General features: G+C 39.2%; 1 protein-coding gene across 4 annotated transcripts in view; it reads right to left on the bottom strand.

The window, feature by feature from the left end:
• The window catches only part of ADGRA3 (adhesion G protein-coupled receptor A3), a 125,075-nt gene that overhangs the window by 32,399 nt on the left and 64,897 nt on the right, over positions 1–27,779 (bottom strand). For 2 of the 4 annotated variants that reach the window (XM_061191278.1, XM_061191281.1), the window contains exons 8-12: positions 25,699–25,863; positions 22,843–23,044; positions 21,749–21,904; positions 3,442–3,603; positions 860–1,063 (exon numbers count right to left, since the gene is read on the bottom strand). In XM_061191278.1, the coding sequence (XP_061047261.1) occupies positions 860–1,063; positions 3,442–3,603; positions 21,749–21,904; positions 22,843–23,044; positions 25,699–25,863 (889 nt within the window). The remainder of the gene's footprint in view (positions 1–859; positions 1,064–3,441; positions 3,604–21,748; positions 21,905–22,842; positions 23,045–25,698; positions 25,864–27,779) is intronic. The other 2 variants (XM_061191279.1, XM_061191280.1) reach the window with 2 other exon arrangements.

The raw sequence follows: 27,779 nt of genomic DNA on the forward strand, positions 1-27,779 counted from the left end.
TTTTGCATACTGCAATAAAACACACAATTTGTGAACACACATCACATGCTTGCACTTCTGTACCAAAAATCTTGATCTACAGCTTGCCTGATTAAATGCCTGGATTTTCCCATTAGGCCCAGAGTCAAGGGCACACAATACTTTTAGGAGGTCTACGAAAACATTTTTCTTTAAAATCAGAAGCATAAAAATGAACTTTAAAGTCAAAGAAAATGTCTTAATATGTAATATTAATATATTCATCTTTTTACCACTGCAGTCGTAAAATATAATTTTGACATACTTGTGTGGAGAAAGGGGTCCAGAGGGCAAAAATGTCTAGGCCCATGAAAATCATGATGTGTCCCTTCTTGGTCTAAATTTCTTTCAAAACAACAGCAAAGGCAATACCAATATCCCCCGCCCCCCTCCAAATAACTTTTAGTACGGTTATCTTTGCAAAGCAAAACATTCTGAGTACAGTCAGTCTCCATATCCACAGAGGACTGACTCCAGGATCCCCTCGGATACCAAAACCTATGGATGCTCAAGTCTCTCACGTTAACATGGCATAACAGCTGCATATAACTAGGCATACCTTCCAGTATACTTACTTTAAATCATCTCTAGATTACTTATAATACCGAATGCAGATGCTATGTAAATAACTGAAAATACAATGTAAGTCCTATGTAAATAGTTGCCAGCATGCAGCAAATTTAAGTTTTGCTGTTTGGAACTTTCTGGGATTTTTTTTTTTGACTGAATATTTTCAATCTGCAGTTGGTTGAATCCGCAGATGCAGAACCTACATATACGGAGGGTCGACTGTATTCTAATCTAATTGTAAAGCCTTAAATGATTACAGAATATAATGTACCTTCAAAGCCAGACTTGAAAACGTATTTGAAACGTTGCACTTAAAGCTCAGCTGTTTATCCAGGTTTCCATCCGGATCCCGCCTCCCATAGTCAGAAAAGGCTGTCCGGTCAGTAGCTGCCACTTTCTGGAACACGGTACATGTCATCCCAGTGAAGCCAGCAGCCTTGATGACATAAGCTTCCAGAGCAATATTGGGTGAATACTTCAAAAGTCAATCAAACAGGAGTTATAAAAGATTTATAATATGGGAAAAAAGCACTTTCAAAGAGTTTCAAACACAAAACACTATACATAAGCTAGAAGAGAAAGCTCATGTTCTTACTAAACAAAGACACTGTAGATAACTGGCAGAATGAAAAAAGACGCTGGAAACAAAAGGATGTCCTAAAATAGAAAGATACCCATGAAGAGGAAAAGAGCAAGTCCCAAGGTATGGAAGATCAGATATAAATGAGAAGTCAATTTACAATAATTTGAAGAGTACGCTGCAGGAAACTACAAGCTGAAAATGGAAATGTCTTACTAAAAAACAAAAAAAACCAAGCTAGAAAAATAAGTGGACCCCCTTAATGATCATAATACACTTAAAAGTTGCTTCATTCAACACTTCATGCCATCTTCACTTTTTTCTTTCACGGGAACAACAACTCTTAGCATTAAGTTTCACCAATAAAATCTTTATACAGACTCGCTCCAAAGCTGTTTCTTCAGAAAAGGAAGGGAGGTGCTAGGCCAGACAGAAATGAACAGATTTTAAAAGCAAATTAGGCCAGAAAATCACCTGAAAAAGATGGCACATGCCCCAACAATTTTAAGGAATGCAAGAGTGAGACTGAACTCGAGGGCCCACCAAAATGTACGGCCTGCCGATACAAAGAGCCACCAAGCCCATGTCCGGAGGACTGCTGCCACCACTCCCTCTGTGAGAACCACGACAGAGAGGGCATGAGAAGTGACAGGCTGACAGGTCTCTTTCACATCCAGCAAGATGACAGCATGTGCCGTAAATTTCAGGGACAAGATGACATCTCCTTCCTTCAAGGATGATTCATTCTATGCCTATTATAGAGGCAAGGCATCATTCTAAGTACCATATGAGGACGAAGTCCTCTTTAAAAAATTTTTTTTAAACATAGGACTTTCGTGCGAGGCATCTAAAATCTATTGGGAAGATTAAAATTTTTAAATATAAGAAGGCAGAATTTTCCAAGTACCATATGCACAATAGAAAATAACTGGTGGCTTCCTAAATTTTTAAGACTAAGGAATCTTTGCATTAGCTTTTGTCCCACAGATGACACATTGCGAAAAAACTTACTAAATTCAATTATTTAGCAAATTATATTCGAAATTTTTTTGTCAATCAAAGACATATATAATCATGATAAACATGTGAAACCTCAGTTGAAAGAAAGAAAACTGCCATTTTGAGGTGCCCTTGGAGCCATATCATAAGTAGATATATAGTTTCTCAGAAACTTTTTTATACTTTTATACTTTTTTATACTTTGAAATGGTGTGCAAATACCCACTATCTGTGCAAATACACTGCCCTCTATTATATCCTTGGGTTCTCGGAAGAACGAAGGACGTTCTCTGTGCTGAGTAATAAGCAAGGCTGAAGCACAGGATTGAAAATGGATCTAAATGACCTGGAGGACCAAGTGTGGCCCTAAAACTGGCAAGCTCATTTCAAGTAAGATCATATGCCTGAACGGGCAACTTCCCTGAACTATGTTGTCAAGACAGGAGTCATGCTAAGCCTCCACTTTGTTTATTATTCAGGAAAGTAATCCTAAACTTAACTGAGCAAAAGGACCAATAAAACACAGTCTCATCAATAAGGTTCCACTGATCAATGGAAAGACAGCAATCTTGAATTGTGTAAAATTCATAGGAGGAGGTATAGAACATTCGATGGACCCATTAAAATAGTTAGAAAATGAAAATCATGGGCCAGATCAGCATATGACTGCTAAAAGAATAAAGCATTATTTACTATATTTACCACGTTTGTCATATTTACCACATTTTAGGACAAAAAAAGGAAGCAGTACACCAAGAAATTTAGGACAAATAAGACAATACAATTTAATGGAGTGATTATTACATATAAATAACTCACTATCCCAAGAGTGAAATTGACTGAAAAATGCCCATAGGTTCAGAAGGGTTGGGGGGAATCCTTGTTCCCTTTTGAAATTGAAACCAGGGCAAGAAATCAAGCACTGTCTCAAAACATCCTTCAGGGACGGGAACAGAATACCAGCTAGGATGGACAGTGGGTATGTGACAGGAGGGCAATTCTACAGTGCTGTTATTTGTGTTGTAGCAAGTTTCAGAGGATGAGATAGTGCTAACCGTTCAAACTACAAATTAAGATAGCACTTTCCAGTTACCAAGAACACAGACTATTCAGAGGCAAAACTCTCTCTTAAAATGTCTGAGAACAGGAAATTCTGTAATAATCAGCAATAACAAAATACTCACCCCACAATGGGGAACAGACTTATCTCTTTTGAGTTAGAGCTGCTTTAAATGAACCTTTTCCTTAGAATTCTAGGCTAACATTGCACTTACTGTTGAATAAACATGAGCTCCATTTGCTAGCCGGTACGTGGCGACGCGCTGTAGACACTGAACGATCCTACTGCAGGCTTTAGCTTCCCTCTGCGCCAGCCCCAGGACACGCTCGTCAGCCAACATGATGTTACTTGCAATGTCAACCATCACATCACCGAGCTAGCAGGCATGCAGGAGAGAAAAGGAAGCTCTTTAAAGCCAACGCAGGCGGCTTTACATCATCAAAATCCTAATGAGACACCAAGATGGGCCTTCAGTCTAAATTTTCACGTGAAAACCCAACAGGCATTTGACTTGCTTCTCATTAAAACATCTCCAGATAGGAAGAGCACAGTCAGTTATAACCATTTGGTAATATTTAGCTCAAAACAGTGCACATAAGTAACCATCGAATCATTGGGGAAAAGACCGACATGCAGTACTCAAACTGATGAAGGATGGGGGCGAGGGGGAGGAAGGTGATTAAATTAATCAAGGGGAGGGAAAAGATGTCACGTGATTCTCAGAATAAAAAGATCTCAACTCTGTCTGGAAAAATACTTACCTTCTTCTTGCGTGTTACTTAACATTATTATTAAGAAATATTTGCCACACATTGTCAATCAACTATACTTCAACTTAAAAAAATTTTTTTTAATTAAAAAAAAGAAAGAAACTTACACTGGCTCCCTCTTTAGTATCCTGTCATGTTCAAAACTCTAGGTATGTCCAGCTACTGCAAGTTCCCCATAGGCGCTGGGCCATCGCACATGTCTATACACATGTGGTTCCCTCTACCTCAAATGAGCTGCTTCTTGCTTTCCTCCCAACTCAAGGGATGGTCTAAGACCCAGTGCCATGAAATAAATGGATCCTAAGAAGTATCCACTTTTCCACCACTTGTTTCGTTTCATTTACTGAGTTCTTTTCATTAGCTCAGTTCATAACTTACAGATGTAAACATCTGTCGGGCAATGCCAGTGGAATGTCAATTGGCCGTTGTTGCTGGTGACTTGTGTGTCCCATATCAGAGAAGTGCACTGAACAGTCCAGGCTAAGGAGGCAGCCTGTTGTCGAGGGGGTTTGCTACTGAGCAAAATGTTCACAAGAGGGAGAGCCATGGCAGAAAGAACACAAGCATTCCAGAGGTAGCACTGGAGGATATACAAACTGGCAGGTCCTCTAACCAAGAAAGAAGCATCAAAAGCCCCAAAGCCAAGCCAGAAAGCCAAGGCCGTTTCAGCAGATCTTTTGATCATCCCAGAAGATCCCAGCTGAGCTTTTCAACCCTGTTCTGCCTCCAATACTCTTCCCAGAGTGTGTAATTATGACAGCTGAGAGGGGTTTGGAAAAAGTTCAGTCCTTTCCACCCATGGTTCACTTCAGGAACAAGACAAGCCTGTGGAAATCCACCAGATCCCACCCCCGGAGCCTTGGAGTGAAGCAACTGCTGTAAGAACAGGGGAAAGAACAGAACCGCAGATCCTGACCGCAAGCAGGGCAGGCACCTCCCATACCTTCCTTTATTTGTGAAATAAGGATAATAACCATCCTGTCTTTTCTGCATGTTGTAAAGATTAAGTTCCACTAATAACTATAAGACTCCTGAAACCATGCCTGGCACATGGCAGGCACTCAAAACATAGCTCTTCTTGTTATTTTTATTGTTTTTTATTTTCATTTCAATCCCAAAATAAGTCTCTTTGAGGATGACAGACTCTAGAAGAAGTGTTAAGAGGGGTACATTTTTATTTATTTATTTATTTTTTTTATTTATTTATTTTTAAACATCTTTATTGAAGTATAATTGCTTTACAATGGTGTGCTAGCTTCTGCTTTACAACAAAGTGAATCAGTTACACATATACATATGTTGCCATATCTCTTCCCTCTTGCATCTCCCTCCCTCCCACCCTCCCTATCCCACCCCTCTAGGTGGTCACAAAGCACCGAGCTGATCTCCCTGTGCTATGCGGCTGCTTCCAACTAGCTATCTATTTTACATTTGGTAGTGTATATATGTCCATGCCACTCTCTCACCCTGTCACATCTCACCCCTCCCCCTCCCCATATCCTCAAGTCCATTCTGTAGTAGGTCTGTGTCTTTATTCCCATCTTGCCACTAGGTTCTTCATGACCTTTTATTTTAATTTGTTTTTTCCTTAGATTCCATATATATGTGTTAGCATACTGTATTTGTTTTTCTCTTTCTGACTTACTTCACTCTGTATGACAGACTCTAACTCCATCCACCTCATTACAAACACCTCCATTTCATTTCTTTTTATGGCTGAGTAATATTCCATTGTATATATGTGCCACATCTTCTTTATCCATTCATCCGATGATGGACACCTAGGTTGCTTCCATGTCCTGGCGATTGTAAACAGAGCTGCAATGAATATTTTGGTACATGACTCTTTCTGAATTATGGTTTTCTCAGGGTATATGCCCAGTAGTGGGATTGCTGGGTCATATGGTAGTTCTATTTTTAGTTTTTTAAGGAACCTCCATACTGTTCTCCATAGTGGCTGTATCAATTTACATTCCCACCAACAGTGCAAGAGGGTTCCCTTTTCTCCACACCCTCTCCAGCATTTATTGTTTCTAGATTTTTTGATGATGGCCATTCTGACCGGTGTGAGATGATACCTCATTGTAGTTTTGATTTGCATTTCTCTAATGATTAATGATGTTGAGCATTCTTTCATGTGTCTGTTGGCAATCTGTATCTCTTCTTTGGAGAAATGTCTATTTAGGTCTTCTGCCCATTTTTGGATTGGGTTGTTTGTTTTTTTGTTATTGAGCTGCATGAGCTGCTTGTAAATCTTGGAGATTAATCCTTTGTCCGTTGCTTCATTTGCAAATATTTTCTCCCATTCTGAGGGTTGTCTTTTGGTCTTGTTTATGGTTTCCTTTGCTGTGCAAAAGCTTTTAAGTTTCATTAGGTCCCATTTGTTTATTTGTGTTTTTATTTCCATTTCTCTAGGACCTGGGTCAAAAAGGATCTTGCTGTGACTTATGTCATACAGTGTTCTGCCTATGTTTTCCTCTAAGAGTTTGATAGTGTCTGGCCTTACACTTAGGTCTTTAATCCATTTTGAGTTTATTTTTGTGTATGGTGTTAGGGAGTGTTCTAATTTCATACTTTTACATGTACCTGTCCAATTTTCCCAGCACCACTTATTGAAGAGGCTGTCTTTTCTCCACTGTATATGCTTGCCTCCTTTATCAAAGATAAGGTGACCATATGTGCGTGGGCTTATCTCTGGGCTTTCTATCCTGTTCCATTGATCTATATTTCTGTTTTTGTGCCAGTACCAAACTGTCTTGATTACTGTAGCTTTGTAATATAGTCTGAAGTCAGGGAGCCTGATTCCTCCAGCTCCATTTTTCGTTCTCAAGATTGCTTTGGCTATTCGGGGTCTTTTGTGTTTCCATACAAATTGTGAAATTTTTTGTTCTAGTTCTGTGAAAAATGCCAGTGGTAGTTTGATAGGGATTGCATTGAATCTGTAGATTGCTTTGGGTAGCAGAGTCATTTTCACAATGTTTATTCTTCCAATCCAAGAACATGGTATATCTCTCCATCTGTTTGTATCATCTTTAATTTCTTTCATCAGTGTCCTATAATTTTCTGCATACAGGTCTTTTGTCTCCTTAGGTAGGTTTATTCCTAGGTATTTTATTCTTTTTGTTGCAATGGTAAACGGGAGTGTTTTCTTAATTTCACTTTCAGATTTTTCATCATTAGTATACAGGAATGCAAGAGATTTCTGTGCATTAATTTTGTATCCTGCTACTTTACCAAATTCATTGATTAGCTCTAGTAGTTTTCTGGTAGCATCTTTTGGATTCTCTATGTATAGTATCATGTCATCTGCAAACAGTGACAGCTTTACTTCTTCTTTTCCGATTTGGATTCCTTTTATTTCTTTTTCGTCTCTGATTGCTGTGGCTAACACTTCCCAAACTATGTTGAATAATAGTGGTGAGAGTGGGCAACCTTGTCTTGTTCCTGATCTTAGTGGAAATGGTTTCAGTTTTTCACCATTGAGGACAATGTTGGCTGTGGGTTTGTCATATACGGCCTTTATTATGTTGAGGAAAGTTCCCTCTATGCCTACTTTCTGCAGGACTTTTATCATAAATGGGTGTTGAATTTTGTCGAAAGCTTTCTCTGCATCTATTGAGATGATCATATGGTTTTTCTCCTTCAATTTGTTAATATGATGTATCACGTTGATTGATTTGCGTATATTGAAGAATCCTTGCATTCCTGGAATAAACCCCACTTGATCATGGTGTATGATCCTTTTAATGTGCTGTTGGATTCTGTTTGCTAGTATTTTGTTGAGGATTTTTGCATCTATGTTCATCAGTGATATTGGCCTGTAGTTTTCTTTCTTTGTGACATCTTTGCCTGGTTTTGGTATCAGGGTGATGGTGGCCTCGTAGAATGAGTTGGGGAGTGTTCCTCCCTCTGCAATATTTTGGAAGAGTTTGAGAAGGATAGGTGTTAGCTCTTCTCTAAATGTTTGATAGAATTCGCCTGTGAAGCCATCTGGTCCTGGGCTTTTGTGTGTTGGAAGATTTTTAATCACAGTTTCAATTTCAGTGCTTGTGATTGGTCTGTTCATATTTTCTATTTCTTCCTGGTTCAGTCTCGGCAGGTTGTGCATTTCTAAGAATCTGTCCATTTCTTCCAGGTTGTCCATTTTATTAGCATAGAGTTGCTTGTAGTAATCTCTTATGATCGTTTGTATTTCTGCAGTGTCAGTGGTTACTTCTCCTTTTTCATTTCTAATTCTATTAATTTGAGCCTTCTCCTTTTTTCTCTTGATGAGTCTGGCTAATGGTTTATCAATTTTGTTTATCTTCTCAAAGAACCAGCTTTTAGTTTCATTGATTTTTGCTATTGTTTCCTTCATTTCTTTTTCATTTATTTCTGATCTGATCTTTATGATTTCTTTCCTTCTGCTAGCTTTGGGGTTTTTTTGTTCTTCTTTCTCTAATTGCTTTAGGTGCAAGGTTAGGTTGTTTATTCGAGATGTTTCCTGTTTCTTGATGTAGGCTTGTATTGCTATAAACTTCCCTCTTAGAACTGCTTTTGCTGCATCCCATAGGTTTTGGATCGTCGTGTCTCCATTGTCATTTGTTTCTAGGTATTTTTTGATTTCCCCTTTGATTTCTTCAGTGATCACTTCGTTATTAAGTAGTGTATTGTGTAGCCTCCATGTGTTTGTATTTTTTACAGATCTTTTCCTGTAATTGATATCTAGTCTCATAGCGTTGTGGTCGGAAAAGATACTTGATACGATTTCAATTTTTTTAAATTTACCAAGGCTTGATTTGTGACCCAAGATATGATCTATCCTGGAGAATGTTCCATGAGCACTTGAGAAAAATGTGTATTCTGTTGTTTTTGGGTGGAATGTCCTATAAATATCAATTAAGTCCATCTTGTTTAATGTATCATTTAAAGCTTGTGTTTCCTTATTTATTTTCATTTTGGATGATCTGTCCATTGGTGAAAGTGGGGTGTTAAAGTCCCCTACTATGATTGTGTTACTGTCGATTTCCCCTTTTATGGCTGTTAGTATTTGCCTTATGTATTGAGGTGCTCCTATGTTGGGTGCATAAATATTTACAATTGTTATACCTTCCTCTTGGATCGATCCCTTGATCATTATATAGTGTCCTTTGTCTCTTGTAATAGTCTTTATTTTAAAGTCTATTTTGTCTGATATGAGAATTGCTACTCCAGCTTTCTTTTGATTGCCATTTGCATGGAATATCTTTTTCCATCCCCTCACTTTCAGTCTGTATGTGTCTCTAGGTCTGAAGTGGGTCTCTTGTAGACAGCATATATATGGGTCTTGTTTTTGTATCCATTCAGCCAGTCTGTGTCTTTTGGTGGGAGCATTTAATCCATTTACATTTAAGGTAATTATCGATATGTATGTTCCTATTCCCATTTTCTTAAATGTTTTGGGTTTGTTATTGTAGGTGTTTTCCTTCTCTTGTGTTTCTTGCCTAGAGAAGTTCCTTTAGCATTTGTTGTAAAGCTGGTTTGGTGGTGCTGAACTCTCTCAGCTTTTGCTTGTCTGTAAAGGTTTTAATTTCTCCATCAAATCTGAATGAGATCCTTGCTGGGTAGAGTAATCTTGGTTGTAGGTTTTTCTCCTTCATCACTTTAAGTATATCCTGCCACTCCCTTCTGGCTTGCAGCGTTTCTGCTGAAAGATCAGCTGTTAACCTTATGGGGATGCCCTTGTGTGTTACTTGTTGTTTTCCCCTTGCTGCTTTTAATATGTTTTCTTTATATTTAATTTTTGATAGTTTGATTAATATGTGTCTTGGTGTGTTTCTCCTTGGATTTATCCTGTATGGGACTCTCTGTGCTTCCAGGACTTGATTAACTATTTCCTTTCCCATATTAGGGAAGTTTTCAACTATAATCTCTTCAACTATTTTCTCAGTCCCTTTCTTTTTCTCTTCTTCTTCTGGGACCCCTATAATTCGAATGTTGGTGCGTTTAATGTTGTCCCAGAGGTCTCTGAGACTGTCCTCAGTTCTTTTCATTCTTTTTTCTTTATTCTGGTCTGCAGTAGTTATTTCCACCATTTTATCTTCCAGGTCACTTATCCGTTCTTCTGCCTCAGTTATTCTGCTATTGATCCCATCTAGAGTATTTTTAATTTCATTTATTGTGCTTGTCATCGTTTCTTGATTCCTCTTTAGTTCTTCTACGTCCTTGTTAAATGTTTCTTGCATTTTGTCTATTCTATTTCCAAGACTTTGGATCATCCTTACTATCATTATTCTGAATTCTTTTTCAGGTAGACTACCTATTTCCTCTTCATTTGTTAGGTCTGGTGTGTTTTGACCCTGCTCCTTCATCTGCTGTGTGTTTTTCTGTCTTCTCATTTTGCTTATCTTACTGTGTTTGGGGTCTCCTTTTCACAGGCTGCAGGTTCGTAGTTCCCGTTGTTTTTGGTATCTGTCCCCAGTGGCTAAGGTTGGTTCAGTGGGTTGTGTAGGTTTCCTGGTGGAGGGAACTAGTGCCTGTGTTCTGGTGGATGAGGCTGGATGTTGTCTTTCTGGTGGGTTCGTCCACGTCTGGTGGTGTGTTTTGGGGTGTCTGTGGCCTTATTATGATTTTAGGCAGCCTCTCTGTTAATGGATGGGGCTGTGTTCCTCTCTTGGTAGTTGTTTGGCATAGGGTGTCCAGCACTGTAGCTTGCTGGTCGTTGAGTGAAGCTGGGTCTTGATGTTGAGATGGAGATCTGTGAGAGATTTTCGCCGTTTGGTATTACGTGGAGCTGGGAGGTCTCTTGTGGACCAGTATCCTGAAGTTGGCTCTCCCACCTCAGAGGCACAGCCCTGATGCCTGGCTGGAGCACCAAGAGCCTTTCATCCACACGGCTCAGAATAAAAGGGAGAAAAAATGGAAAGAAAGAAAAAAAGAGGATAAAATAAAATAAAATAAAGCAATTATAATAAAAAATAAGAAAAAAAAGAAAAAAAAATTATTAAGAGTAAATTTAAGAAAAAAAAATTTTTTTAATTTTTAAAAATAGATTTATTAATTTTTTATACTAAAAATAAGAAAAAAATTATTTAGAAAAAATTTATTAAGAAAAAAAATCTTTTAATTTTTTAAAATAAAAAATATGAAAAAACTTATTAAAAATTTTTTTAAAAATAGAAAATAAGGAAAAAATTATTAAGAAAACATTTATTAGGGAAAAAAAAATTTTTAAGCCAAAAAAAAAAAAAAAAAAAAAAAAAAAAAAACGGACGGACCTAACCCTAGGACTAACGGTGAGAGCAAAGCTATACAGACAAAATCTCACCCAGAAGCATACACATCTACACTCACAAAAAAAAGGAAAAGGGGAAAAGTTAATATATCCTGCTCCCAAAGTCCATCTCCTAAATTTGGGATGATTCCTTGTCTATTCAGGTATTCAACAGATGCAGGCACATCAAGTTGTTTGTGGAGCTTTAATCCGCTGCTTCTGAGGCTGCTGGGAGAGATTTCCCTTTCTCTTCTTTGTTCGTACAGCTCCCGGGGTTCAGCTTTGGATTTGGACCCGCCTCTGCATGTAGGTCCCCTGAGGGCGTCTGTTCCCCGCCCAGACAGAACGGGGTTAAAGGAGCAGCTGATTCGGGGGCTCTGGCTCAGTCAGGCCGGGGGGAGGGAGCGGTACAGAGGAGGCGGGGCGAGCCTGCGGCGGCAGAAGCCGGCGTGACGTTGCAGCAGCCTGAGGCGCGCCGTGCGCTCTCCCGGGGAAGTTGTCCCCGGATTACGGGAGCCTGGCCGTGGCGGGCTGCACAGGCTCCCGGGAGGGGCGGTGTGGAGAATGACCTGTGCTCGCCCACAGGCTGTTTGGTGGCGGCAGCAGCAGCCTTAGCGTCTCATGCCCGCCTCTGGGGTCCGCGATGACAGCCGCGGCTCGCGCCCGTCTCTGGAGTTCGTTTAAGTGGCGCTCTGAATCCCCTCTCCTTGCACGCCGCGAAACAAAGAGGCAAGAAAAAGTCTCCTGCCTCTTCGGCAGCTGCAGACTTTTTCTCGTGCACCCTCCCGGCTAGTTGTGGTGCGCTAGACCCTTCAGGCTGTGTTCACGCAGCCAACCCCAGTCCTCTCCCTGGGATCCGACCGAAGCCCGCGCCTCAGCTCCCAGCCCCCGCCCGCCCCGGCGGGTGAGCAGACAAGCCTCTCGGGCTGGTGAGTGCTGCTCGGCGCCGAGCCTCTGTGCGGGAATCTCTCCGTTTTTCCCTCTGCGTCCCTGTTGCTGTGGGATCCGCGCTGATAGCCGCGGCTCGCGCCCGTCTCTGGAGCTCGTTTAGGCGGCGCTCTGAATCCCCTCTCCTTGCGCGCCGCAAAACAAAGAGGCAAGAAAAATTCTCTTGCCTCTTTGGCAGCTGCAGTCTTTTTCCCGGACTCCCTCCCGGCTAGCACCGAAGCCCGAGCCCCAGCTCCCAGGCCCCGCCCGCCCCGGCGGCTGAGCAGACAAGCCTCTCGGGCTGGTGAGTGCTGGTCGGCACCGCTCCTCTGTGCGGGAATCTCCGCTTTGCCCTCCGCACCAATGTGGCTGCGCTCTCCTCCGTGGCTCCGAAGCTTCCCCCCTCTGCTACCCGCAGTCTCTGCCCACGAAGGGGCTTCCTAGTGTGTGGAAACCTTTCCTCCTTCACAGCTCCCTCCCACTGGTGCAGGTCCCGTCCCTATTCTTTTGTCTCTGTTATTTCTTTTTTCTTTTGCCCTACCCAGGTACGTGGGGATTTTCTTGCCTTTTGGGAGGTCTGACGTCTTCTGCCAGCGTTCAGTGGGTGTTCTGTAGGAGCAGTTCCACGTGTAGATGTATTTCTCATGTATCTGTGGGGAGGAAGGTGATCTCCGCGTCTTACTCTTCCGCCATCTTGCCCCTCCCTCCGGGGTACATTTTTAAAGTCTATATGTTCATACATATAAAGAGGAACAATGCATCCAGCAACACTGCCACTTCCTCCTCTGGAAAGCCCCACTGCCTCATCCAATTAAAATATAGTTAACTGACTTCATACTGACCTTACCATCATGTGTCACAATTCTGTCCTTATTTTAATTCCAATGTAAACATCTTGGGGGCAGGGACAGCACAACATCCTATTTATATCCATACCCTTATTCATTAGTGTAACTCTTCGTATAAAAGCCAATAGCTGTACAATATCCATTCACTCCCTGACTAAATATTTATTGAGGACCAAGGTGAGCTAGACACTGTCCCAAGCAATGGAGATTCAGCAGTTAAAGAAACATAAAAGATCTGTTCTGGAGTTTATACCTGGTAAAGAAAATATATAACACGCAAGTAAATACATTTTAAAAAAGTGACTAGGTTGTGATAGCTGCAATAAAGGAAATAAGCAGAGTAGTATATGATAGATAGTAATGGAATATAATTCAAAAACCCTATTCCAATAGACTCACATATTCTCAAGAGGCATTTCACCCAAACCCAAGACATTAACAAGATCAAACTCTGTAGAATCCTGAGTCTGTTCATTTGACACAATTTTTGAAAACATCAACACCCTGGAACATATTCCTAAAAAAACAGGTATGAGGGTAAATTTCATTTTAACAGAAGCCCTTATTTCTGGAGTTATGAAGACGGGTAGTGTGACTCCTGGATATGTCAATCAGCCATTTATGCAGCAACTGAAATAATAACTGCCACCTCTTAATGGGAATTCAGAGTAGCTGGACTAATTTGGTTGAGTTTTTATCTCTTACTCTTACCTTTTCTTATTTCAAATTTGTATGTGAAAATAAATAAAAAAGAGATGATGCGGTAAGATATACCTTACTGCAGCGGTCCCCAACCTTTTTGGCACCAGGGACCGGTTTCGTGGAAGACAATTGTTCCACGGACGGGGGTTGGGGGAGGGGATGGTTCAGGTGGTCATGCGAGCGATGGGGAGCGATGGGGAGGGATGGGGAGCGATGGGGAGGGATGGGGAGGGATGGGGAGCGATGGGGAGCGATGGGGAGGGATGGGGAGCGATGGGGAGCGATGGGGAGGGATGGGGAGCGATGGGGAGCGATGGGGAGGGATGGGGAGCGATGGGGAGGGATGGGGAGGGATGGGGAGGGATGGGGAGGGATGGGGGATGGGGAGCGATGGGGGGATGGGGAGCGATGGGGAGGGATGGGGAGCGATGGGGAGGGATGGGGAGCGATGGGGAGCGGTGGGGAGCGATGGGGAGCGGCAGATGAAGCTTCGCTCACCTCCTGCTGTGCGGCCCGCTCCCTAACAGGTCTCAGACTGGTACCGGTAGGCGGCCCGGGGGTTGGGGACCCCTGCTCTATAGCTATAAGAAAAGAAATGACCACTGGCTGCAAACACTTAAAAGATAAAATACAGGAAAATACCAATTCTCCTCTGAGGCACTACTCAAATATTTCTGTAGTGTTTAAAAAATGAGCACAAGTACAACTAGTTTCATAATTTCTTTAAAAGCTTTACATGTATGGGCTTCATGAAAATCCAACATGAGACCTGACTGATACATTATCTCTTCTGAAAAACTATTTTTTGATCAAAGAACTACAGCTATGGGTCACTAGATAATGCCGGTAAAGGAATTTAACATGTGTTAATAATTGTAAAGAAGAGAAATATCTCTAAGAAGGTACAGAGCTAATAAGAGTGGTTGCCTTAGCTGAGAACAAGCTATTTTTCTCATTATTTCATTACAAATGGCTAAGAACTAAGCAAAGGGATTTGTTGCCAATATATTCCCTAGGGCAGGTAATCACGAAATGCTACATGCTTCTGTAGCTTGGTTACGCAAGTAGTTCTGAATCCTTCACAGTGGCAAAAAAGGGACACAGAAAGGATAACAGTGCATGAAAAATTACACTGGATTTAAAAAGTATTCCTGAAATCTGACACACAGATATAGGTTAATAACTGCCACCAGCCTTAGGAAGCACTGTACTGCTCTTTGACCGCATTCCCTGAAGGCCACGCCAGCCACAAAAGGGTCAGAAGGAATCACGCACCTGCTCTTCCACCTGTCACACTAAATGGTGAGGATCAAATGAAAACACTCTGAACACACTTTATCCAAGATAAAAGGATAGAGAAATGAAAATGCCACATTAATAACAATGAAATCGTTAAATGTCATCTGCTGTAAGAGACAGAATATTTCATGTTCTTTTCTATATTCATGTTCAGAACCCTGGGCAAAATTAGTTCAAAAATCATCCGTAATTTCCATGAATTTCTGATGTTAGTTCATGAAACACACAAGATAATACATAGACTAAACTTGATGATATTTAATTTTAATGTAATAGAAGCAGAAAATAACACTACAGCTAGAATATTTATGTGCCTTGTAGTTAAGTACTCCTGGGTTAAGATTTCAACTGTCCCGTACATGTTAAATGCCCATAGCAAATTATTTAGCCTCTCCAAGACTCAGTTTGCTTATCTGTAAAATGAGACCAAGAACCCTATGAGAAGTGCCCAGAATGTCTCATTTCATAGTAAATTAAGGGAAAAAAAACAAATAAAAAAACAGAAGGCAAATATCTTCATTAAGTAATTCATGCAGTTTGAGAAAAGTCAAGAGATCTAGGCCCCTCCCCACATTTATGTTTTCAAGCACGAATCAGCAGGGGGTACCCTCAGCAATTCTAAGAACCAGAGAAGCAAGAATTACAGACACATGTATCAGCAGGGCAGTACGCTGGGCAGTTGTTTGGGGACAGCCAAGATGGAGATGGGAAGTGCAGAACTGACATGCAGTCCAAACCTGACTAAATAATAACAAGAGCAGTTGATATCATCATTTAAGTTCAAGTAGTCTTCATGGTTTTCTCCTAATTACAAACTATTATATCGAGATCATACCTATCTCAAGGTATGTTATGTTGCCCCGATTACTTTTAATGAAGGAATTGCTCTGTTGTGAAAGTCAAGTTTTAAGAGTGTATTTATGTCACTGTTAACTGACTTCAGCATCCTAGGGGCCTGGGGACCCCACTGAACGCTTCTCAGCTTGTTTAGTTAAGTAGTCAATATTCAATGAGAGGTCTAATTGTGATGATCATCAGGACTATGGCAAAGGTGAAAGCTCTGATGTCACTGTGGTACAGAAGTAAAGAGGATGATGATGGGGAAATGGGTGGGAAGGGAAGAGGGGGGAAAAAGATTGAAAATAATGTCACGTGGAATAAATGTTGCACTTATTCTCCATTTCTTTACAGAAAGGATTTGAGGCAGCCTAACACAATTAAAAAGATTATTTACCTTTTAATTTAAAAAGAATTAACAGTGAGAAATACAGACTTAAGAGAGACACAGGTAAGTCAAAAATACACGTCAATGCAAATACCATATCATATCATTTATATGTGGAAACTAAAATATGACACAAATGAACTGTGTATGAAGCAGAAACAGACTCATAGACATAGAGAACAGATTTATGGTTGCCAAGGGAGAGGGGAGGAGGGGGAGGGATGGACTGGGACTTTGGGGTTGGCAGATGCAAACTACTACATATAGAAAGGATGGACAACAGGTCCTACTGTACAGCACAGGGAACTATATTCAGCATTCTGTTATAAACCATAATGGAAAAGAATATAAAAAAGAATGTCTATATATATATATATATGTGTGTGTGTGTGTGTGTATAACTGAATCACAATTTAATGCAACATTGTAAATCAACTATACTTCAATAAAAAAATAAAAAATTACATGTCAATGGCAGAGCTGCTGGGACTGGGGAAAAATTGATGCTTACTATGTTTCTAGTCAAGGCAATAAAGACAATTTTACAATTAACAGAAAGAAGAACATTTCCTCCAGGTAGACAAACTTGCTTTTATAAAAAAAAAAATTCTTAGTAAGACGGGAATAAAGACACAGACCTACTAGAGAATGGACTTGAGGACATGGGGAGGGGGGAAGGGTAAGCTGTGACAAAGTGAGAGAGTGGCGTGGACATACATACACTACCAAATGTAAAATAGATAGCTAGTGGGAAGCAGCCGCATAGCACAGGGAGATCAGCTCGGTGCTTTGTGACCACCTAGAGGGGTGGGATAGGGAGGGTGGGAGGGAGGGAGACGCAAGAGGGAAGAGATATGGGAACATATGTATATGTATAACTGATTCACTTTGTTATAAAGCAGAAACTAACACACCATTGTAAAGCAATTATACTCCAATAAAGATGTTAAAAAAAAAAAAAGGAGAACCATCAAAATATTACTGGTGAACATGAAAAAAAAAAAATTCTTAGAACACGTGAAGAACACTATTCAAGAAAGGCAGTGTAATGCACAACACCCTCAGCCGTACGTTCACAACAAATGGAAAAGCTGAACTTCTAAGATTCCTCCAGTTCTCCCAATGGAAGCAGATTCTTGTTTTTTCTGATTACAGAAACATTATGTGCATCTCGTTTTCTGGAAGTATGAAGGTCTAAGTACTCTGGACAATCCTCATAAAAGTGAAAAATGCTAAAGGAAAAAAGTTACCTTTTAAACGCACCACTGATCAGTGAGAAAATAAAGGCTCCACCAGAGACCAACAGCAAAACAACAGGAATCCAAGGAGCTCTGAGGGTGAACTCAGCGGATCATCGACTATGTTTTGACTTCCATGCAGGGCCTAGGCCCCGCCAACACAGGCCTAACAGGAGAAGACCACTGCGTAAAGCTGATAACCCAAAGGAGACACCTCCAGGGTCAGCGCAAACCAGCATTAAATTAGCCTCAAGAAAGGAAGGGAACGGCAAGGAAACTTGAAACTTCCCTGTCTTGACCCTGGCATGAGGTGGGAGGTGAAAAGATCTCTTCCCTGACAATTTGTCAACACAAATCAACCTTCACACAGGACTGAGAGCAGAGTTCACCTTTTTTCTGTGGTCTGTAAAACCTCCAGCCGAGAACTAATTTCAAAGTGATCCCCTTACCCCGATATTGCCCCTCGGCACTTAGCAGCAGCACATAAATATCACACTTAATAATGATACATTAGAGCATTCTCATTAGGACCACTCATCACCAACATGAATCAGCACTGTTCTGGAGGTCCTCACCAATGTATATAGAACCAGAAAAAAAGAAGGATGTATCTTATATAGGAACAGAGAAACCAGCTGTTCTTTACTGGTGACATAATTGTCTAGAAAATCCCCATAACCAACTACAAAATTGTATGAATGAATTCCCAGACACGAGGTCCACATTTTCTTTTAACAAACCATAATCAAGGAAAATTGAACATGGACTAGGTATTTTATGATATTAAGGACTTAGAATTCATTTGGGTGATATAATAACAGTATCATGGTTCTATTTTAAAATTCCTTATAATTAAAAAAAATTATGGATGAAATGTGACATCTAAAATTTGCTATTAAATGTTCCAGCAATGAAAAAGACAGAAAGATACAGAGAGTGAGACAGAGAGAGAGAAGGTGGGAGGGATAGAAGACAAAGGAGGTGAGTGGATAGGAGAGATGAAACAAGATTGGTAAATACTGAAAATTGTTGAAGCTTTGTGAAAGGTATTTTAAAAAAGTATTAATAATAACATTCCTTCTCCTATGCTTTTGGCATGTATAACTAATTCCCTTTGTTATAAAGCAGAAACTAACACACCATTGTAAAGCAATTATACTCCAATAAAGATGTTAAAAAAAAAAAAAAAGTTTCTGGAAAGTTTTTAAAAAGTTAAACCCAAAGAGAACTTTTTTTTTAAAAAGCAAGATAAGGATAGAAAATGAAGATTCTACAGTGGTTCTCAAAGCCTGTGCCAAAGACTTGTTGCCCAGTATCACCTGGAATTTGTAGAAATGCCAATTCTCAGACTCCCTCACAGACCTACTGAATCAGAACCTCAGGGCATGGGGCCCACCAGTCTGTGTTTAACAAACCTTCCAGGTGATCATGATACACACACACATTTGAGAAACCATGTGGTGGATGGATCAAAAGGCCAGAAGCTGGGTCTTTGAAAATCTTAACAATACAGAAAAGTCTGACAAGTAAGATGAAGGAATAAAACATTAAAAATACCAAAAATGAAAAAGAAACATAACCGTCAATACAGAAGTGATTATGTCTTAAAATGAATAAATGAAAGAACTTTACATTTAAAAAAATCTGTACATAAAAATGTAGTAAATTAGCATTAAGGTGCATGCCTCACTCACATATTTAAAATGAGAGCACAGTAAGGACACTATACCATGTAACCAACTCTAATCTTCATAGACTTTCTCATCTTCTGAAATGGATATACATTTGTTTTCATAAGAGGAATCACTATCGTAAATATGGAACAGACACTGCCTGACAGACAACCTTCAGCTCTTTTTAAAAGACCCCAGTAAACAAATCATTTAGATCTGGCAGTTTGATAGCTTCCAGCACCCACCTAAGACAACAGAGTACCACCCTGTGTTGGCTAGATTCAATCACAGGTTATTTTAGTTATAACAAAATCCACAGCAGAATAACTTTTTGGACATAACAGAAAAATCAATTTAATTGTTTGTCCAATTATGCTATATGCATTTAACGATACCTCAGCATAATTTTATGCAGTGGTAATTAACTTAAAATGAAGCCCTTAAGCCTCATGATTGCCTCTTAATATAGTAATAAACAGTGAAAGCGATGGTCTGCAGTCTAAGTTTCCAAAGAATCAGATGTCTGTCACTGCATCATAGGTAATATTACATTTATACCTCAATTGTTCAATCCTGAATAATTTTCCTGTTTCTTCTATTTATACTTAATAAGTTGCCATCATTTGTTTCCAAAGATGATTAAAATTTTACCTCCTATGTTAGCCAGTGAAAGTGACAGCAATCTCCTTCAAGCTAAGTTTGTAGATAAGTAACTAAAGCAGTCTCGTGATTTTTTTTTTTTTAAGGACCTCTTTCGTAGTCTCTGAGATCATAATAATGTTAAATTTCCCAACCCTATAAAAAGTATATCCTCGCTTTGCAATGACTCTGCAAAATAGTTTCACCTATATTTCTCATTTGCGCACACAAACTTTGCGCATTACACAGGGCAAGTATCATCCCCCATTTTAAAAACAAAGGGCCCATGGTTAATAACTCACGAACCAGGTTCACTTCCAGTCCTCAACAAGATGCTTCCCCCTAAGAACATACCAAAGCAACAGACCATTTTTTCCACACAGCAGCAAACATGGTGGAGTGTACACCTCGGGGCACCACATTGCTCTTCCTTAGTTGGGAGGTGTGCAGAAATCCCTCACACCAAAACAGGGCAGCATGGGAATAAACATCTATTACATGATGGCAAAATCTTTCTCAAGGTCCACATTCCAAATGCCATTCCAATTACTCTAGTGACCACCTTCCATGAATGCCTTCTAATCATGTGGGCAGCTAACCTGTGATTATAATCAACAAGGGAGAGCAGTATTACCACAGAGGCAGAATTCACACGGCTCCTCCCAGTGATAGAAAAATTTACCATGCGAAGCAGGCCATGGCCCAAAGACACAATCAAGCAAGAGAACAGTTCATTAGGAAACTGTGGTCTGAAGTTCAGATAGCAACACCGAAATGCTATCTCATCGTCAAGTGGTCCGTTGACCTGAATCCCATTTACATACATGTCACTATTTTCTTTCCTTTAACAGCTACGTCACATCAAGTAAAGCACCTCATGTACTAGGGCTGCAGTTTCAAAACTTATCACCAAAATGCAAGATATTAATAGATACTTTACAAAAAAAATTCCTTGGTTAAATGATTTAAGGAAAAAGGCATATGACTTACCTTTCTGCACATTAATGAATCTGAGATGTCCCACATAAAGAAATACATTAGACTTTGTTTAGTCCAGTCTTTTCCCCACAGTACTTTTGGAATACAATGACAGGGCAACACTGTACTAGAAAGTAAATGTTATACAGCAGAAACTTCTGGATTAGACAGCCAAGGTTCTTGGGTTCTGTTTTCAGCCCTGCACTAACCTAGCTGAAAAACCTTAGGTAAATCATTTAATTTTCTCTGGGCTTCAGTGTATGACCTAATCTAAGTTCCTTCTACCTTTAAAATTCATTTTTATGTAAGTGATTTTATCACAAGAGAAACAGTTTATATAAAGCTCTCACCTAGTTGGAAACTTAAAGTTTAAGAATATGTTAATCTGCATCTAAAAAATTATTCAAAACATTATTTGCTGCTCATTCATTCTGAAAACCGTGGTTGTCAAAGTTTTCCCTTAAAGGATATCATGTGGACAAGCATATCACATTTTTAACGTGGCCCCTTTTCAAAGCTATTAAATTTTCATAACTTGTGTATTTTAATCATATGGAATTTTTTTTAAAGTTCCTAACGTAGTCTTTCACTTCTCTAGGACATTCCAAAAGCAGTTAAGCAATTTAACACAAGATCTGGGGGCTTAAAACTCTCCTTAAGACGGATGAACACCTGACAGTGTGGAGAAGAGAAACCCCAGGCAGCCCGAGAGAAGCGGCCAGGCTGACCTACAACGTGATGCAGGACGCTGCTTTCTCACAGGCTGGCTCTGCCCTATCACGGTAATTTCCAAGAACTGACAGTTCACCTCTACTCTTCCCAGCAAGTCACTATAATGGAGCATAGGTTTTTCAATGACAATTTTAGAAGTTAAAAGGTATATTTAGTTCAAATACAGCAAACATAAACAGGCTTTCAAAATACAGATTCAACCCTATCACATGACCATTTGCTGATATGCTATATGCTACAAATCTGAACCAGAAAATACCTCTTTTGATTTTTCCTCTTTAGTAAATCTTCCAAATTTCTCTATCATTTCAGCCACAAATATAACATCCATCTTGTCAGAAAAGTTGGCTGCTTCCACAGTGTAAGCCAATAATTGTCGGGCTGTGGCCACAGCGTTGGTAAGATTGAGCGGCATCTATATTAAAAAGGCAAAAAGAAGCACTTAGCAAAATGATGGACAAAATTCTGACATCTTACCTTTGCATTTCAAAACATGGCAATGAATTCAAATTTTTTATCATTTACTCACTATGACCTTCTTAAAGTGCTTTTCCAAAACTGAGAAAACTGAAATATTATTGGAAACTTACCTGAAGGAATTATTTTTATCTTGGAATGGAATATAACAGTACATAAATGGGCTGCACAATCTCTTCATCTCTACCTAGCCAAATTCTATATATACTCAATTCCAATTGCCTAGTAACACCTTTCCCGAGTATTCCAGCCAGGAAGGATCAATATCTGGCCTGGAACTCCTGCCACATGGGAGCATGAATCACTTATTTGCCTCTTATCTGTATTGCCATGCACTGCCAGTAATGTCTTACATTTTTTTATTTATTGACTTAAACACGACTCAGCACCAACCATTACAAAAAGTGTATATCAGGTGCAGAGGAACGTAAGAAAATGTGTAACACACAGAAACCATCTGCCAGCTGCTTATAAACTGCTATGGTTTAAAAAAAGACACACAGAAGCAGAGATAAGAAAAAGCATACGAATAGTACAAGTGCAACAAGGGCTCACTTGTGACAAAGGATTTATAAAAGGAACTAAAGGGTAGCTTCCCAGGTGCACTTGAAGGACGGTTGGGATTTTGCCTGGAGATACAGATGATGAAGGTATTCAGGCAAAGGCACAGAGTCAGGTCATAACTGGAAAGGAAGAGTGATGCCAGAGATGTCCTTCTCTGGTTGAGAAGGACAGGTCTGATCCCAAAGACACAGTCCACTGAAGTATAAACACCAAATCCTATGCTTTACTAGTATTAAAAAAAAATCTTATGTATTTGGTGTGAGTACCACGTTTTATTAGCACCCTCAGCAGATCTGAAGACTTTCTAGTTACCTGATTAAACATATAAAGAACTCTAGTGACATCATTTGCATATTGGCAGCGAGAATAATCATCATCCGCCCAAAAGCCACCTCGATCACATCTGCGCCAGGCCTTTCTCTCATCCTGTGCGTTTCCGGGATAGATCCCACCGCTGTGGGTATTCCGAGTACACTGTAGATGTGCAGTAATGCCTGCCAGTGTTCTGGGCCACCTAGAGAGACGAAGACAAAATGGCCTAAGAGAACCTACAGTGACACTAGTAACAGCAGAGGAAAATCAAGGTTTAGAACATGTCACACAGAATCAGAGAAAAATCAAGAAGAAACAAAACTCCTTTAATAATAAAGACCCCAAATTTTTTTTTTTAAGTTAAAATGGACTAAACCGTTTTAAGCTATCAGCCAAGTATATTTTATTACCGTAACAGAATATTTTCCTAAAATATTCTAAATATAAACAGACAGGGAAATTGTATCTTACCCAGTAGAAAAGAAAAATGGTACACTAAATGGTCCTGCATTTCTTTTTAATTATTGTTACTACATTGTTGGCTTATATAACCATTAGTTACATAAGGTCAGAATCTTATCCAATATAAACAGAATTTGCCCTTTCACAGAAGGAGAGTTAGTATATGTGTAGAAAAAGAGCTACCATAGCAGGCCCAAGACTGCTGTCCTTAGAAAGGCCTGCTTGCAATGCTGGCCCTTCGGTGGCACCTAGGAACTTGGGGCTTGGAGTGTTCCCATAAACAGTTAACTGGTAAGGGTGATTCACTGTACCTAGACTGTCTGGACAAGAAATATGGTGTATGCTGAGCACCTGCTTTCTTCCTGGGGGGTCTGAAATTTTGGTATCAGGTAGGCAGAGGATGCCTACATGACCAGCTCCCAACAAGAACTTTGGGTGCTGCGTCTCCAGTGGGCTTCCCTGGGCAGAAACACTATACAGAGGCTGCTGCCTTTTCAAGGCTGGAGGAGTAGTGAGCTCTGTGTGACCTTCCTGGGAGGCAGAGATAATCAAGAACCTTACACGTGGATCTCTCCAGAACCCACCTGTGTCTTTTCCCCTTATTATCCAGCTATGTATATTACTGTATCACTATATCTTAGATGTCACTACAGCTATACGCTGAATCCCGTAAGTCCTTTTAGCAAACTTCTGCACTTGGCTGGGATGGTGGAGGGTGGGTCTTGAAGACGTCCAATACCATATACAACTGAATTTACCTGGGTGAAACCCAGATAAATTGTACAGTCACTGTACAAGTGAAGTGACTACACTGACCTGCTGGTATGGACCAGCACTAACTGGATTGAGAGAAATCTTTGTTATTTGAGCTCTATTTCTCCAAAACTGGGAATGAAAATAACATATTTAATAAAAGTTATAGCTGACTCATAACATATGAACTGCTAAATTAAAATATCAGCCACACCAAAATAGAATGCATTATGAAAAACTATATAAAAGATCAAGCAAGACTAAACTAAATCTTATTAATGCAGTGGAAGTTGTAACTGTATAATATCTTACGGAATGTCAAAAGATAAATAATTCATTAATCAGTTAAATGATTAGACTCTACTTCTATTTTTAAAAATGGAAAATACTCCAAAACTACGAGTAAAGACAGAAAATCCACCCTAAGGAGAAAACATACTATGACTATTTAATGAAGATGTTGAATTTAACAAAATTAACAAATGTTATATATTGCACTTTAAAGTATACTTTAAATATTTAAATATTATAGATTAACAGTTAATCCACATACAAAACTTATCCATTGGCAATAATAAATTATGATTTCCACACATTCGTGTCAAGGAGAATTTTAAAAGGGGGAGGGGGAGGAGGACGAAAGACAATTTTTAAAAAATCAATGAAGAAGTAGCTGAGGTAAAGATGTTATTGCTTCTTTACCTTTGACTTGAAAGATTAACACCAAAGGGTTTTTTTTCTTCTCCTTAAAAATCAGACTTACAGCCACAAGGCAGCAATACCACCAATCATAAGACAGCTATAAACTGGGTATTCAACAATCTTTATGCTGCTTTACAGAGCTACATATTTCCCTTCATTTATGTTAACTACATAACTCATTACTAAAATTCTAAACATAAAGAACTTTAGGTAAATAACATATTTAAAGATAATGTTTTAAAGCAACTTTGAAAGTAAGGAGAGTCTAAGGTAAAAGTTGTTAGCTCTCACAAATTCTAAACTTTCTACTAAAAAAATAGCAAACAAATCACAGTATTTAACCCATTCTGATCATCTTAACTGAGTCCAACACTAGTGGCTCCCCAGCTTTCAGACCACCCAATAGCCCTCCTTTCTCAAAGTCCCTCTTGCTTAATTGCCAGAAGAACCAAAGGGGAGGAAAAATGGTTATGTGTTTCTGCTAATTATGATGTCTACTTAACTGCCTACGGTTAAAAGTCAATTAGCACCACAAAACCTTCCAAAGGTCATCCAAAAAAAGCCCTTCAAAAAAACAGGAAATGCTATTAGCACACTATTTTAGTAGAATTTCCAAACTGTTTCCTAAAGTAGTGGTTCTTAACTTTTACAACAAAACCAGCTGATAAAAATGAACACTTCTGGCTCAACCTTCAGAGACTCATAAATCAATAGATCTGAGATAAAGTTCAGGCACCTGTTTTTACTTTTAATCTCCATAAATGATTCTGAAATCACTTATGGGTAGTCCTTAGATATATAATGATATATATGTGAATACACATACATTTCTCAAATTTTCTTTCTGAGGATAGGGGACTGATCACATATGTCTATGCCTTTGAGAATAAAAAGATGAGGGGTCAGTCAGCCCTTTCCAGCACTCTCCATGTCACTGACCTGAAATCCCCTTTATTGTTTACCACCCTCTCGGGAGGACAGTACTGTGCAGAGCTTTCTAAGACCACAATATCGACGGTTCTCGTATTGTTCCCACGTTTGGACTGGACATGACAGCCCCAATTTCCAGTCGATCCAGCCTGAATATTAGAAATGGTTAGGGCACTGCATGAAGAAAGAGTTTAAAGAGAGAGAAAATATGGTTAGGCAAGATGGAAGACAACATGTGCTTCGATCATTCTTTGAGCAAACATGAATGTATGCTGTAGGCCAAGCGCTTGCTTGCTAGATTAAAAATAATAATAATAATAAAAAAATAACCCCTCCATTTAAATACTTCAGCAAGTCAAGACAGGCAGGTAAAGGGAGACCTAAAATACTACAGTAAAGGCTATAGCAGAAGAATGAATGGAGTGGCACTGAGACTTCTCCCTCCAAGAAAACGGAGGGCAGGCCACCACAGGGAGCAGAAACCAAGTGCCAAGGCAGAAACATCATGGCACTTCCTGCAGCAAAACTAAAGGAGAGTCAATTTCTGTTTTGTATATAAGTTCATTTGTAACCTTTTTTTTTTTAGATTACACATACAAGCAATAAAAACAGAAATAGACCCAGAGACATAGAAAACAAACTTATGGTTACCAAAGGGGAAAGGGGGGAGGAGGGATAAATTAGGTGTTTGGGATCAGTATACACACTCCTATATATAAAATGGTAACCAGCAGGGAACTTCACTCAATATTCTGGAATAACCTATAAGGGAGAAGAATCTGAAATAGATACATGCATACATGTATAACTGAATCACTTTGCTGTACAACTGAAACTAACACATTATAAATCAACTATACTTCAATAAAAAAAAGAAAAAAATCAAAAACAAAATGATAATTAAAAAAAAAAACTAATAGAGAGTTTCCAAGTTACATCTACCTTTTCAGATCCATATTCAAGCATGAAGAAGACTAATATTATGAAGTGTGTAATTAATATTTAAAATGAAATATTTTGTGGAAAAGGGGTTAAAACCTGTTGTCTCTAAAAAGATTTAATAAATTACCAATTAATGCTTTAACAAAAGTAGCTTTCCATTTAAAAGTACACTTCAACTTATAATAACAGCTATATTTCTAAATAGTTGTCAGAAAATTCAACTTTCAAGATGAAATCATAATTCTCTAATATAAAACCTATTAATTAAAGAGCAAATGTCAGAACCTTCAATTAAACTTTATTCCCCCCACATGATCTACTATACTTTGCTTTTATGTAGATACAAATAAATCATTAGACATAAAGCATGTATAATTTTAATTAACTTAACAAAATAATGCCTTGAAATTAAAACACATTTTTCTAGCTTCCTAAAATCATTAATGGCTACACAACAACAAATGTTCTAATAAAGACTATGAGGCACTGTGATTCTGAATCAAAAAAATATTTATCATCTTTACTAAGTTAGTAAACAAACTAAAACATTGAAATAAATATATTCAAGGTAAAATGACACAGAAGAGTTTGACATTAAATTTAAATAACCAGAAAGTCTGTCAAACATTATACTTTGCATAACTCTATTGAACTAGGAAGAAGTGTATAAAAATTTTTGGCAATAAAAAGCATTCTCTAATCCAGAGATCCCCAAATTTTCTTGGTTCACGGTTCCTTCACTGACTAGATAACTTCCACAATGCCCCTAGCCTAAAAGAAACACCTAGGGTGAAAGCAATCTACAGATTCAATGCAATCCCTATCAAACTACCAATGGTATTTTTCACAGAACTAGAACAAAAAATTTTACAGTTTGTATGGAAACACAAAAGACCCCAAAGAGCCAAAGTAATCTTGAGAAAGAAAAATGAAGCTGGAGGAATGAGGCTCCCTGACTTCAGACTATACTACAAAGCTACAGTAATCAAGACAGTATGGTACTGGCACAAAAACAGAAATGTACATCAATGGAACAGGATAGGAAGCCCAGAGACAAACCCATGCACATATGGTCACCTTATCTTTGAAAAAGGAGGGAAGAATATACAATGGAGAAAAGACAGCCTCTTCAGTAAGTGGTGCTGGGA

The sequence above is a fragment of the Eubalaena glacialis genome, chromosome 5 (assembly GCF_028564815.1).
Source record: "Eubalaena glacialis isolate mEubGla1 chromosome 5, mEubGla1.1.hap2.+ XY, whole genome shotgun sequence".
Classification (NCBI taxonomy): domain Eukaryota; kingdom Metazoa; phylum Chordata; class Mammalia; order Artiodactyla; family Balaenidae; genus Eubalaena; species Eubalaena glacialis.